General features: G+C 36.5%; 1 protein-coding gene across 7 annotated transcripts in view; it reads left to right on the plus strand.

Moving 5' to 3' along the window:
* The window catches only part of LOC117908998 (chromosome transmission fidelity protein 18 homolog), a 48560-nt gene continuing 35320 nt past the window's right edge, over positions 1 to 13240 (plus strand). For all 7 annotated transcript variants that reach the window (XM_034822887.1, XM_034822888.1, XM_034822886.1 and 4 more), the window contains exons 1-4: positions 1 to 553; positions 6943 to 7004; positions 8053 to 8190; positions 8324 to 8599. In XM_034822887.1, coding sequence (XP_034678778.1) covers positions 73 to 553; positions 6943 to 7004; positions 8053 to 8190; positions 8324 to 8599 — 957 coding nt within the window. In that variant the 5' untranslated portion in view covers positions 1 to 72. The remainder of the gene's footprint in view (positions 554 to 6942; positions 7005 to 8052; positions 8191 to 8323; positions 8600 to 13240) is intronic.

The following is a 13240-nucleotide window of genomic DNA, read 5'->3' on the forward strand; positions in this document are numbered from 1 at the left end:
TTTCCCGCCAAACGAGTGCCAGAATCTCAATCACTTCTCTGCAACCATTCTCCTGCCCACCTTCACCCATCAATGGACGCCAACATGTACATTCCCCTCCCAGAAGAGCTCGAATGGCTGGAAGCCAATTCTCACCTCCACCAAGACCTCGAAGACTACGAAGACCAAGAACCCCCAGAACCCTACCCTGAAGAAGAAGAAGAACAGCTCCCTGAACCTCCTTCACCACTCTCACAACCTCAAGTCAATGGCCAGAAACGCCCCCTATCCGACGGACCAGATGCCCCCGATTCTGGAAAGCGTAGCAAAGCTGATCTGTCTGAGACCGGAGCTGAGGAAGATTGGCTGCGGTACTCGCTGCCGCAGGACAGTGACGGTGATTTGGAGCCTATGGTTGTTGATGAGGAGAGAATCGTTTCGCGATACGCGTCAGAGATTGACGGTGATTGTATTCCGGTGACTGGACCAGGTGGCGACAGGGTTTACTTGAAGATTAGCGCGACTGGGAGCGACGGGAGGTTGAAGAAACTTGATTTAGAGGGACGCACCAAGGGTGAGTCTAGTTTTGTGGTAGCTGTTTGGTTACCGAGAGAATGGAGGAAAAGAACAGTAAATGCAATCTATGAATTCTAGGGCGTATTTATCAACTGACCACAACACAATTTTGGTTTTTGAAAACCGTTTTCTGGTAACAGAACCAAACATGTCTTTAAATTTTGCTATGTCTGGATCCTGAAAAACAACATAATCACCAGAGCTCCACTTAGTTCAATGCGGCAATTGTTTAGTTGAAAGTGGTGTTTTGAGTTTTTACCTTTTTATTTTCCTTTTCTTTTTCCCTTTTCTTTTTCCTCATCTTCTTGGCAACCAAATGAAGTTCAATTGTGGAATCACTGCCATAATTGCTTGGATGTTGATGATATAGAGAGGGAACTGCATTTGCCCTATCATATTAATTTGTTGAAGAATTTCATCATTGTTCTTCTTTTTATTATTTCTGTGAAATATTAGCTTGAACTCTGATTTTTGATTAGATTTTTATCGAGGAACCTCCAGCCAAAGTATATTAGTCACTAGCAAACCAAATAATCATATTTCTTATTTTGTTTGGAAGTTTAGGTTATAGCTTGACCTGAAGTGTATCAAAATAGTTTCATCACAATTGTCCAGACAACCAAGTTCCAGCTTCAAGTGTTAACAAACTGGAATTTTGGCTTCAAGGGTTGACAAACTGGAATTTTGAGAAGGTCACATGATTTTAAAGGGAGGATATTACCTCAAGTAGGGGCAAGTGGCAAAATAGGATTTACCTAACACCCCTAATTGTTAGGACTAAGGTTTCACTGAATTGAGTTTAGTATGATTTTGATATTTTTATTATGTTGTGAGAGACTTATTTCTGAAAATTATGTCGGATCTGCAGTCAGTCATGAAGTGATCCTTGTGTATTAAGCTATGCCCCACATGACTCTTGCAAATTAGGTTTATGGTGTTATGCATGTTTCTTGAGATTTGCCTTGACACATGTCTTGAATTCACTAACTAGCATTCGAACGTTATGGTTGTAAGTGTTGTTCCTTTGAATGCAAGACAATTTAGGGACATGATAGAATGAATACTCTTTTTGGATTTCTTTTATGTTTATTCTTTTGGAAAGGAGGTACCAAGTTATCAGATGTTCTAAATGAAAGAAATTTGCAACAATTTGGCATGGTCTTTTTGATAGGTAAGGATCAATTGTATTAAAAGTGCTTATCAAAAGGGCACACATGAAACATGGTAGAGGGAAACACAAAAAACAACACCCTTGCCTTACTTAGACTCTTAGAGTTCAACTATCGATAGCGTTGATCATTGACAAAGAGCTGTCTCTTGTGTGTACCCTAACCTATTCTAAAAAATTGTACATAAATAGTTGTTTAATTGCTCGATCTGCATTTTTAGTGTTCTCGAAAGCTCTCTTATTTCTCTACTCCAAAAATCAAAATAAAGGAGCTGCTCTCCACACTGTTTTCCTACAAAGGGTATGTGCCAGCTTAGAAGGACATCTCGAACTAAGGAGATCACCACTTACTGAACACCTAATAGAGCATAAATTAATTGCCAAAGCATGACTGCTTTGGAACAATGAAGGAGGATATGGTCCATCGTTTCTTCCTTTACTTTACACAAATAACACTTACCCGACAACTGTGAACCCCTCCTTTTGAGTTGATTTGAAGTTAGAATGTTCCCCATAAAGCTTCCAAACAAAAAAGTCAACTATCATTGGAACCCATGGTCCATATAATGCCAGATGGAAATGCCTCCATTCTATGATTTCTTAAGGAATAAAGCGATTTAACTATAAATTTGCCACTCTTTGATATCCAACTAAATTATGATATCCTCTACATCCCTTCTAATTATTTGCCCTTGCAATCTCTTAAAAAACCTACACCTCTCCTCACTCTTAGTCGATGTTTTGTCTTGTAAACAAGGGATTCCAACAACCTCTCTACCTACTCTACTCCCACAAATTAGTCAATTGTACATCTTTAGTAGGGACCATAGAGAACAACTTAGGAAAAGCCTCTTCTAGGGAATCATTGTTGTACCCTCCTACCGTTTCCCACCCTATACCCAATCTTATTATGAAACTCCTCTCACTTGCTCTTAATAGCCTTCCACAACTCCACCCCATATCATTTCCTTCGATGCTCTCGAGCACCATCCGTCCTCTTCCTCCCCACTCTTCCCTATAATGACTTGCTTCCAAAGGGATTATTCTTAGTTGCAATCTCTAACACCATTTTCCAAGGAAGGCCTTGTTTAGAATAGACAAATTTTTGATGCCTAAGCCTCCACCTTTTTTCTCCATATGGACTATCAACTAATTCATCAAATAAGGCCTTCTTTGAAGCTCTCCTCCCGCTTAAAGTTCACTTTAATTGTAACCAAATAAGTCCTTCTATGGGAATTTGACATTTCGTGGAAGAACTTTAGAATTTTTTTTCTCTTTCTTTTAGCCATAATTCTCGTGGTTTCTACCTCTAGGAGATCTATTGTATTACTACCTACATTCTGAACTCCTCCATTATCCCCTCTTAACCTCACTTTCCTCCATTGAAAGGGCGGTCTCCTTTGTTTTTGCATCCCGAAACCAATCTTGTTGAGAGTTGCAACTTTATTAGTAGACAAATTCCCTACCACCTCTCTATTCTAGACTTGTGGATCCTGCTTCAAAGCCTTTAGTTTGCTAGCTAAAATGTGGCTATAAGAGCCATTAACATTGTAGCCTTCCCACCAATTTCTAACTAGGTCTTTAAAACCTTCTACATTTAGCTTCATATTTTCAAACCCAAAAGGCATTTTGCCCTTCCTCATCTCTCTTTCATCAATAAAATAGGAGCAGGATCAAAAACAAGTTTAGGCAACACACTTTGGGTCAAACAATTGAAGTGACTTTCCCACTCTTTTGAATCAAGGTAGCTATCCAGTCTAGAAAAGGATTGAATATTTAGATCACCACACTAAGTAAAAGACCCGCCGCAAGGGGACGATCCCTCAATTGAAGCTCATCTATGATCTTCAAATTTCTTCTTTCCCCTAGGAATTTGACAAACATTAAGATCCCTTCCAATGCAACAAGGGTTGCTCCACAATGCTCTAATATCTCCCAATTTTGACCATAGATCCTCTCTCTCTCTCTCCATTATGAATTGACCTATACACTCCTAAAAGCATCTAAATAAAATTATCCTTGCAGTTCTTAAACCAACATGAAAGAGAAGGCACCCCATTTCGACCTCCAGAAGCTTCATGACCTTATTGTCCCAAAAAAACTAAAATACCCCCTACTTGCCCTTTGGCTTCCACATTACCCCAATTTATATTCTATGTACTCCTAAATTCCTCACCAATTAACTCGACATTTATTACACCTTGGTCTCTTCTAGATGAACTAGGTTTACCCTCTACAATGTGATCAAAGCCTTTGCTACTTTCCGCTTTTCTATATCATTAATATGACTTTCAAATCTTTCACAAAAGGATTCAAATATTTTCTTTTTGATAGGTAAATAAGCAAAATATATTAAAAACGCTTGCAAAAAGGCACAACAAAGCACACACGGAGTATACAAATATGACCCATAGGCAAGCAATAAAAGAAGAGAGAAAGATTAAAACCCACCGTCCCACCAACACCTAGCTCCAACAAGGGCTGGAAACCCCTTAGCGAAAAACCAAAAAAGAGAAAAACATAAAAAACCTTACCTAGAATGAACAAAGAACCCCTAGTCGAACCACTAGTGGTCAATAGAGACCCCTGCCACTAACTCCGCACCCCCCTCCCCTTTCCTTTTACTGTGGTTGAAACACTATTATAATTGACTGAGCACTCGAGGCTTTGGATTTCCTTCTCAAGATGCAAAGAGGACAAAAGGATTCAAATCTTCTTCACTAAACTTTGCATATCTCTAAATAGCTTCTATTCCTCCTCCCTTTTCTTGAAGCTGAATTATGGTTAATGGAGCACTCCACTTTGCGAAGTCTCCTCTTAAATCTGGATCCAAGTGCCAAATTCTTTTTTATTACTCGACTTAAATCTTTGCTCCTCTTTCTATTCTCCAACCCTTTTAAGAAGCCATTATTTTCTTCCTTAAGATCCTCAATTGACATTCCCTCAAATATGTTGAAAGTTGCTAATTTTTGAAGGTATCCGTGGAGCAGTTGAAGATTTGGCTCGCTCTACATGGAGGGGAATCACATAATGAGGAAGGCTCCTCAATGAATCCTTCTTCTTGATCACTACAACCACCTCTCATAGTGCTTGCTAACATCTCCACCATCATTCCATTTTTCAGAATAAAGCAGAAAGTTCCAACCATTAAATTTTCAGCCTTTGGAAAAGACCCATTAAGAGGGTTATCCCAGTGAACCATACTCCCTATTGTCTTTTCCATTGGAAGATTGCCATTTGAGATTGAAAAAGGAGAGAATGCCCCGTGCCCTAATAGAGTATGGAGTAAGGAAGCTTACTTGGGAAGTAGGAGGCCTCCTTCACTAGGATTACATCCATAGGAGTCAACAACACAACCTTAACTAGAAATCTCTTCTCAACCGTGGGTTTGAGATCATCCTTGACACTCACAATCATGTCAGAGAGTAATGAACCTTCGAAACCCTCACGATTGCTAGAGCTCATGGTTTTAGCCTGATGAGAGATTGCATAAGGCTCTCGTAATGCTAAAGGGCCAATCATCTCCATTAGGCCTAGACCTTCCCCTTTAAAAGAAACACAACACGCATCCATAGTGCCTAAGCCTCCATCCACGCTATACCTAATGCAACCCCCTTCATTTCATGGGGTGACATGCAAACATCCCCATGTTTGTTTGCATATGGTCCACCAACCCTAGTCTCGCTGCGATGTGTAAAGCACCGTCCAAGTCCTCTCCAACCTCCAGCCCCTACCTAAGCTTGAGCGGCTTCACCACCAACATCCATGGTGGAATCTCCCACCACAGTTGAATGGCGAAGTAAAGCTTTCCTACCATAACTTGCAAACTTCTTGGGACCTTCCTTCCATCTGTTTTTACTACTACCTCTCCCACTATAAATTTCAGCGCACTGCAGTGTCTTCATCTACAACTATGAAGCCTCCACAAGCTTCACCTAATTGCTTAAAAAAGCCTCTATGCCACAAAAACAAAGGAAGACCCATAATCTTCACCTAAGATTCAGCCACCTTATCTCCTTCCCTAAGTTAGCCAACCTTTAGAACCCTTTTTTTTTTTACAATAGCCTCTTCCTCTTGAACATTGTCACTCTTTTCTAAGGACCTTTTGACTTCATAACTAAATCCAAACTCAAATAAAATAGGAAAGCCACCTATGAAGGCAAGATGGATATCCACTCTCATTCTCCAATTATACTTAACCCAAGACTTTCAGGATGGAAGAAATAGTGTCTCACTTGAGACCTTACCCCATTTTCCCACTAAACATTGATTTATGGCCTGCATTTTGTTGAAAAAATCCAAACCTCCAAATTGAAACCACACAACCTTGCCCACACCCCTCCAACCATCTTTTACTGCATTACTAAAAGGTGTTCCTTCTTTGATGCTCTTGGCTATACAACCTGGAGCAAGGGAATTGTTGGCTTTGAGTACCTCAAAAAATCCAAGGGGAAGCTCTACATCAAGGGCTCTTAACTTTCTGGCTAGCACCACCCACCCCCTTAATACTCTCCTTCCTTTTGGGAACACAAGGGAAAATCTCTTTGCCTCCATTGAGCAAACATAACACATGAGGAGAATGTGCCAGCTACATTGCTCCTGAGCTCCAAGTTGAAACTTCTTCCTCCTATCTGTCTAGGCCTTTCTGAAGCTATTCAGATTTACATCCTGACAACATACTTCCACCCCTTGCAGCAACAAAGACAAATGCTTAGCTCCAAACTTAATCCACTCTGAGAATCCTTTGATCCTCTTTGTGATCTTGCCAGCACCCTACCTCTAACTTGATCGATCAAAATGTCAAAAGACTTTGACTATATGCAATCAATCTGTTTTCTTCCATTCCATTCTTCATTCAGTAGAGTACATTATGCATTCTTAGATTAGTGCTATTAGTTTGTATCAGTATCAGGATTTATGCTTTACCTGTAACACTATAGATAGCGACTTTGAGACATTGTTTGTACTCAGATCTTATGTTTCTGTTTTCTTTTATCTGTTACATGGAGTGATTTCTGTGGTACTCTACCTGCCATGAATGGGAGTCAAGGGCATTTTTTTCACAGATTGAGTCCTTGTGACATTGCTCACTTTGTATAATTCCAAGATTCTGTAGACATCCTTATTCATTTGTATATGATATTATTTTTGCACAAAATTAATATTTGAATTAGTTGATTCCAGGCCTTTGATCTTTTCCCAATCTATCCACTTTACAGGTCTTATTTTGGAACCCATTAGTGTTCTAATGCAAAGAGTGGAACAAGATGCTTTCACAAAGGTATATCGTTTTTTTTCTTGGTTTTTTTTTTTTTTTGGGCAATGGTATTATTTAGTGTTCTATTTGTGAAAACAACTTGTAATAATTCATGTTTGATGTCAATGCTCTTTTTTCTTTTCTTTCATTGAACATATATTTAACTTGATGAATTAAAGAAAATCACTTGGTTTTGTGTATAAAAAATTCATTAATATGCTGTAAGTAGCATCGAAGCTTTCCTAACTGGTCACCTTTATTGCAGAATATCAATTTATTCTTGTTTTTTTGTTCTGATCAGATTCATGAACTGCTTTTGTTCATATCACTGTTTCACAAAATCAGGTTACCAATATAGAAGCTTCCATTTTGTCTATATGGGTAACACATCATCTTATGATTTGAATCCTATGAGGGTCCTAAGAAAATTTAGTGGATGACAGCTACTTGATAAAACCAGAATGATCCATTGGGGCCTTGAAGCTCTTCTGGTAATTGAGAACCTTGGAAGTGGTTAATTTTGATACTTTATAGCATGGACGTAGACATGAGACATGAGTACATCACCTTGGGAAGAGGTTAAGTTTGAATAGGATTTGGACATGAGACACAAGTCCAATATGACATCAATTTATGACATGATAAATTTTGAAATACCTTATACTTTTCCACTGAATGTTTGATTTATTTAGGCCATGAAAAAATTATTCAAAATTTTGGACACATCTGAGAAATGTCTGAAACATGTTTGAGAGTATTGTGCTCAAGCTAGCCGCAACTCCTTTTGAAGTGTCTGCTGCATAACTGGGACTCTCTGATGACTTTTATTATTAGAAGATCTTATGAAGTTTTATGCAAAAGGCCATATGAACCACCAAATTTTCACTAAAGAAATCCAAAAATTAACCCTTGTCTCAATTCATATATAAAGTTAGAAATTATCTTAAATTTTATCATGCTATGTGATGTACAATATTAATTTTTAGGGGTAGGAACATTGAAGTTGTTTCCCTTTTAGAAAATATTTTCTACACATTATAATGTTTCTTATGAATATTGTTGTCATGCTTAGGCTTTGCAAGCAAGTTCTGAATTGCAGAATGATGCAATCCTCCCTGAAACACGAGTGGTCAATGAACAGCTTTGGGTGGATAAATATGCTCCAAGTTCATTTACAGAGCTTCTCAGTGATGAACAGACAAATCGTGAGGTGAACATATTGTTCATAGTGTTAGTTTGAAGTTCCTACAAAGCCAAAACCTTAGAAGGCTTATTTACATTTGGAGTTTCTGTTTGTTTGATTTTTTTTCATGATTAATTAACCTTGTATTGTTGTTCTGTAGGTCCTCTTGTGGTTGAAACAGTGGGATTCCTGTGTTTTTGGATCTGAAATTAGGAGCACAACGGAGGAGGTCTTGTCTGCTTTGAGACGACATTCTTCCATTGCTCAACATCAAAGGCCCTCTGGTATGAGCTTTCTTAGGAAGAATAAAGGACAGCGATTGAGTGATGGAAACTCCAGATACTCTAATAATTTGGATCAAGAAAATGGGAATTTGAAAGGCCTTCAGGAGTTGTGGAATAAAAAGTCAAGGGGTACTGGTTCTCCAGAACAAAAGGTTTGTTGTTGTACTTATTTCATAAAACAATTTTTTATTTATTTATTTCTTTTTTATAGTTGATAGATGTTTAGTTTGCCTTTCACTTCAAATAATTTGCATGCAGATACACTTTTGTTTGAAATTTGCTAATCTTTTAATTTTAAAATGTCTAACTAATGCACTCCATATATTGGTAAGAAGCAACAAAAAATTAATTCTGGAATAGTAAGGACTTGGAAAAGAAAGGATGTGTTCTTTCATGACATTAAATTGAAAGATAAGTAATCATAGTATAGTAGCTCTATACACATGCTAAATGACCTTAAAGGACTTTTGAAGTAGATGCCCCTCTCTTGGCTAGGAAATTTGTGTATTAATTATGATACCTCCTCTTTGCTTTATATTCCGCTAGCAATTCTCTAGAATAATGTGGTGTCTCCTTTATTAAATGGGCGTATCTCCAAATGAGGTATTTTTCTTTGTTGTCCTTGGATCATGATAGTGGAGTTACCTTCAATCCAAAAAACATTGTAAGCCTAAACCTTTCCCCCCTTTATGGCCTCTACAAGAGATCAAATCTTTACCTCAATAGCCAAGTCTCTACTAGCTGGTTTTGAGAGGGCTAAGATATTGTCATTTGAAATGGTTTTTAAACATATGGCCAATCCCCGTTTGACCAAGATGCCTAGCAAACTGTTGGCAAGATTTAGCTTAAAAGATGCTAGGGAAGGAAACCTCCATATATCAATGAATGCAGCATTTGTATTTGTAAAATTACAAACAACAAGTGAATCCAACGATATACTCCTCATTGTGAACGCCTTCAAACTCCTTTGTTAGAACCATGGTTTGAAATGTCGCGATTTTTCACCAAAATATCGGCGAAATTTCGCTTATCGGGTGAGGCCGACACTATATTCAATATCGAAAGTCGTTTGATCGATTTTTCATCGATTTTTCTAGAATTTCGTCAAAATATTAGCATTTATTGGCTTTTTGCTGATTTTTCGGGAAATTTCCCGATATTTCGGGAAGTCAAACTTTGGTCAACATGGAGTTGGTGGGCTTAGCGCATCAAACCAGTCAAATTTCAAATATTTTTGCCTTGTTGCCGCTATTGCCAAGATTCAAGCCTAGGCCAAAAGGCTTAGGTTCAAGCCTAGTTACTGCTGGGCGGTTGGGCCAACTTCTTCTTTGTTAATATATGTAGATAATAAATATGTTAAAATTTATTATTAAAAAAAATAAATAAATTCTTATTATTCTATTTAAAATTTTATTTAATTAATTAATAAATATATAAAAACCACCATTATAAATTTCTTAACAAGTATTTTAATATCATTTATATGATCATTAAATATAAAAAAATATAAATATTAAAAAATCATATATGCATCATCATTTATTTTACATTATTGAATGCATTTGAATTAAATAAATTATAGTTTTAATATTAGATGTATCATCATTTATCTCATTAATTCTATTTTAAAAAATTACTATCACTTCACTTTTAATTTTTTTTTTAGATTTATCCTTTTAATTTTATTTAATTTTGAATGTTTTTATTTTAAAATATTAAAAATATAAATTTATTCAAAAAATACGAAAATATAAAAAAATAATAATTAAATCCTAATATTTTATAAATTAAAAATAATTTGATTAAATAAATAATAAATTATTAATACCGACATATCCTTGCTTTCTGATATTTTTTTGTTTAGCTATACCTATGTCAATTATACTTAGAAAATAACTTTAACATGTGTATTTTTATTTATTTGATCATTTCTGGAGTTTCTCCAAATATTTCCATGAATTTTGAATAATTTTCGCCTTACTTATATTTTTGTCAAAATATCCACTGATATTTCTCTGATATTTCCGATATATCCGTAAAATCCAAGTACCGATATATCCATATTTACCAATATTTCAAAGCATGGTTAGAACCTAGGGAGTTTAATAAAACACACCTATCACATTAATGATCTTGGGAAGTTATACTATTAAGGAAAGTTCTTTCAATTATTCTTGTCTATTTTATCCACATAATAGTCAATATAGCATTGAACCATAGGACACACTTCTTTCTACTATATAGCCAAACCTTGAAATGGGATCTTTAACATCCTTTGAATCTCACTAGGAGCCACACAATATATGGTGATTTATTAAAGAAGTCTTTGCCAAAGAGTAAGTGCTAGGGCATTGAATAAACACAAGGCTAATCATCAGTCTACTAGGTTTTCACATGACACAAACCTATGGATGAAGTTTCAAGTGGCTAGTATTGAACCTCTCAATAGGATAGTCAATAGTTGCATGAACCTCTTAATAGATAGTCAATAGTTGTATATAACAATTTAAATTATGAAGTTAGAATTAAAATTTCCATGAGTTTTGGGACAGATTTTTAGGAGTTTTTCCATTTTTTTCCTCATCGTATAGCTGCCTATAGATATACAGTTTTTCCTCAAATCAATATATACAATTATTCTCACATATGCCTACAATATTCAATTTATAACAAGGAATTCTATGTGTTGGTACAAGCACTTCTTTATTGGCAATTTTATCTTATTTATAAAGATTTTGTTTTATATTCAGATCATGAAGCACCAAACTCTTAAAAGAAGTTAAATCATTGACATGAAAAGTGAATTTCTTGTTTACATGAATATTCTTTTGTTCTTAAGCACAAGGTTGAATTGACAATTAGATGCATGAAAGCGGGTGGTTTATTTCCTTACTTCTATGGTTTCCAAGTGATTGGATTTGATCAAATCATAAAAGATCACCTTTTTTGCAAGTTTATTTATTTATTTTTATTTGTTTGGTTCTTATTTTATTTTTAATTGGGAACAAAACCATAATTCACAAAAAATATGATATTACAAAAGAAGGATCAGAAATCCTTCCCTAAATTACAAAAACAAATAAGAAACAGAGGAAAAGAATTACACTCCAATAGACATCAAAACAACTCAACATTGCTATTTTAACGCTTTTAATTTATATATCAAAATTCAATCAAATTGAATAATGTGGAAGTGAATGCCCTTAAAAACTGTAATAGTGGAGACCTAAAAAGATGAATAGAAATAGACTAAAACCCATATCATCTCTAAAGTTCTCCACCTATCCTCGAGAATTCTTGTATTTCTTTCGTTCTCCAAAAACTTGATGAATTTCCTATTTCGTTTGCCATTAGCCACTTTGTGAAAAAACTTTGAATTGCAATCCCTTTCTTTAACCCATTTCACCTTCGCTTTTTGTCTCCATTGAATTTCTTCCCTCAAAATTAATTCCTCTAGCTCCCCTTTTCTTAAAGCTCTTTGAGCTGAAAGTTCAGAAGTGAGAACCCCTTCTTGCTCAACGACATCAAAGTTAGCTATTTCATTTAGGATGCTTTTTTTCCTTTTGTTTAGCTCTCCAAAAGAATCCTTATTCCAATCTTTCAATTTGGCCTTAACAAATTATAATTTCCTTATGAACTTGTGACATTCCCAACCATTTCCTTGAAAACCTCTCCACCAACTACTGAAGCACTCTTTGAAGCTAGGATGTTGCAGCCACATATTCTCAAACCTAAAAGGTGTTGGGCCCCGCTTGAAAGGATTGGTATCCAAAACTATTGGCCAATGATCCAATGTCCATTTAGGAAGAACTTCTTGAAGCCTTTGAGGGAAGAAATGCTCCCACTCATTTGAGTAAAGAAACTGATCCAATCTCTTACACACAGGTGACTCTTGCATGTTTGACCAAGTGAATGGTGCATTTCGTAAAGGGGGGTCAAGTAATTCATAGTCTCTAAAACAATCAAAGTCCCTCATGCTTGAAGTTAAACTAGAGTCTCCCAAATTTTCTAAACTTCTCCTTATAACATTAAAATCACCACCCACACACCATAAAGGAAAAGAAAGGCAAAAAATGTCTAAAAGCTCCACCCAAAAATCCTTCGTATGGAAGGGACTGTTTGGGCCATAAATTGTGGACAACCACAGGGTCCGCATCCATCCAACACAAACTTGACTAAGATAGAAAAGGAGCCTATTACCACCTCCTTTCTGCACAGTTTTTTAGAGTCCCAAATAATCAAAATCTCACCTACAGCCCCGCATGCCAGAAGAGCAACCCACTCCTTATTTCTAACCGTCCAGACACTACCAACAAGCCTTCTATCACACACCACCCTTTTTGTTTCCTGAATCATCACAACATCCGGATTCTCTAGCCGCAGAAAATCTTTAACCACCCTTTGTTTTTTCCTAGATCCCTAGGGGTATTTGAACTAATGATTTTCATGGATAAACCGTACTGACCCTAAACCTCCAAACCAGTTCCAACAAGTCTCAAATACCTGTGGAGAATCTGTTCTTCTGCCTAGAATACACCTTAATATTCAGAGAACTTAAGACGTCACGAACTTTAGCCATTTTCTTGGGAGAAAGGCCTTCTATTTGGAACTCGCCCAACGAGAAGAACTTAGCTTCACCTTGGCTAACTGTAACGAGGTTGGAGACCTCATTAGGCATGTTGGGCATAGACTTAAGGGGGTTAAAACCCTCGGGCATTTGGTTCAGATGAGCAAATTGGGACTCCACAACATCAAAGTTAGGATTGCCAACAGACACTTGACATAAAGTACCA

The sequence above is a fragment of the Vitis riparia genome, chromosome 19 (assembly GCF_004353265.1).
Source record: "Vitis riparia cultivar Riparia Gloire de Montpellier isolate 1030 chromosome 19, EGFV_Vit.rip_1.0, whole genome shotgun sequence".
NCBI lineage: Eukaryota > Viridiplantae > Streptophyta > Magnoliopsida > Vitales > Vitaceae > Vitis > Vitis riparia.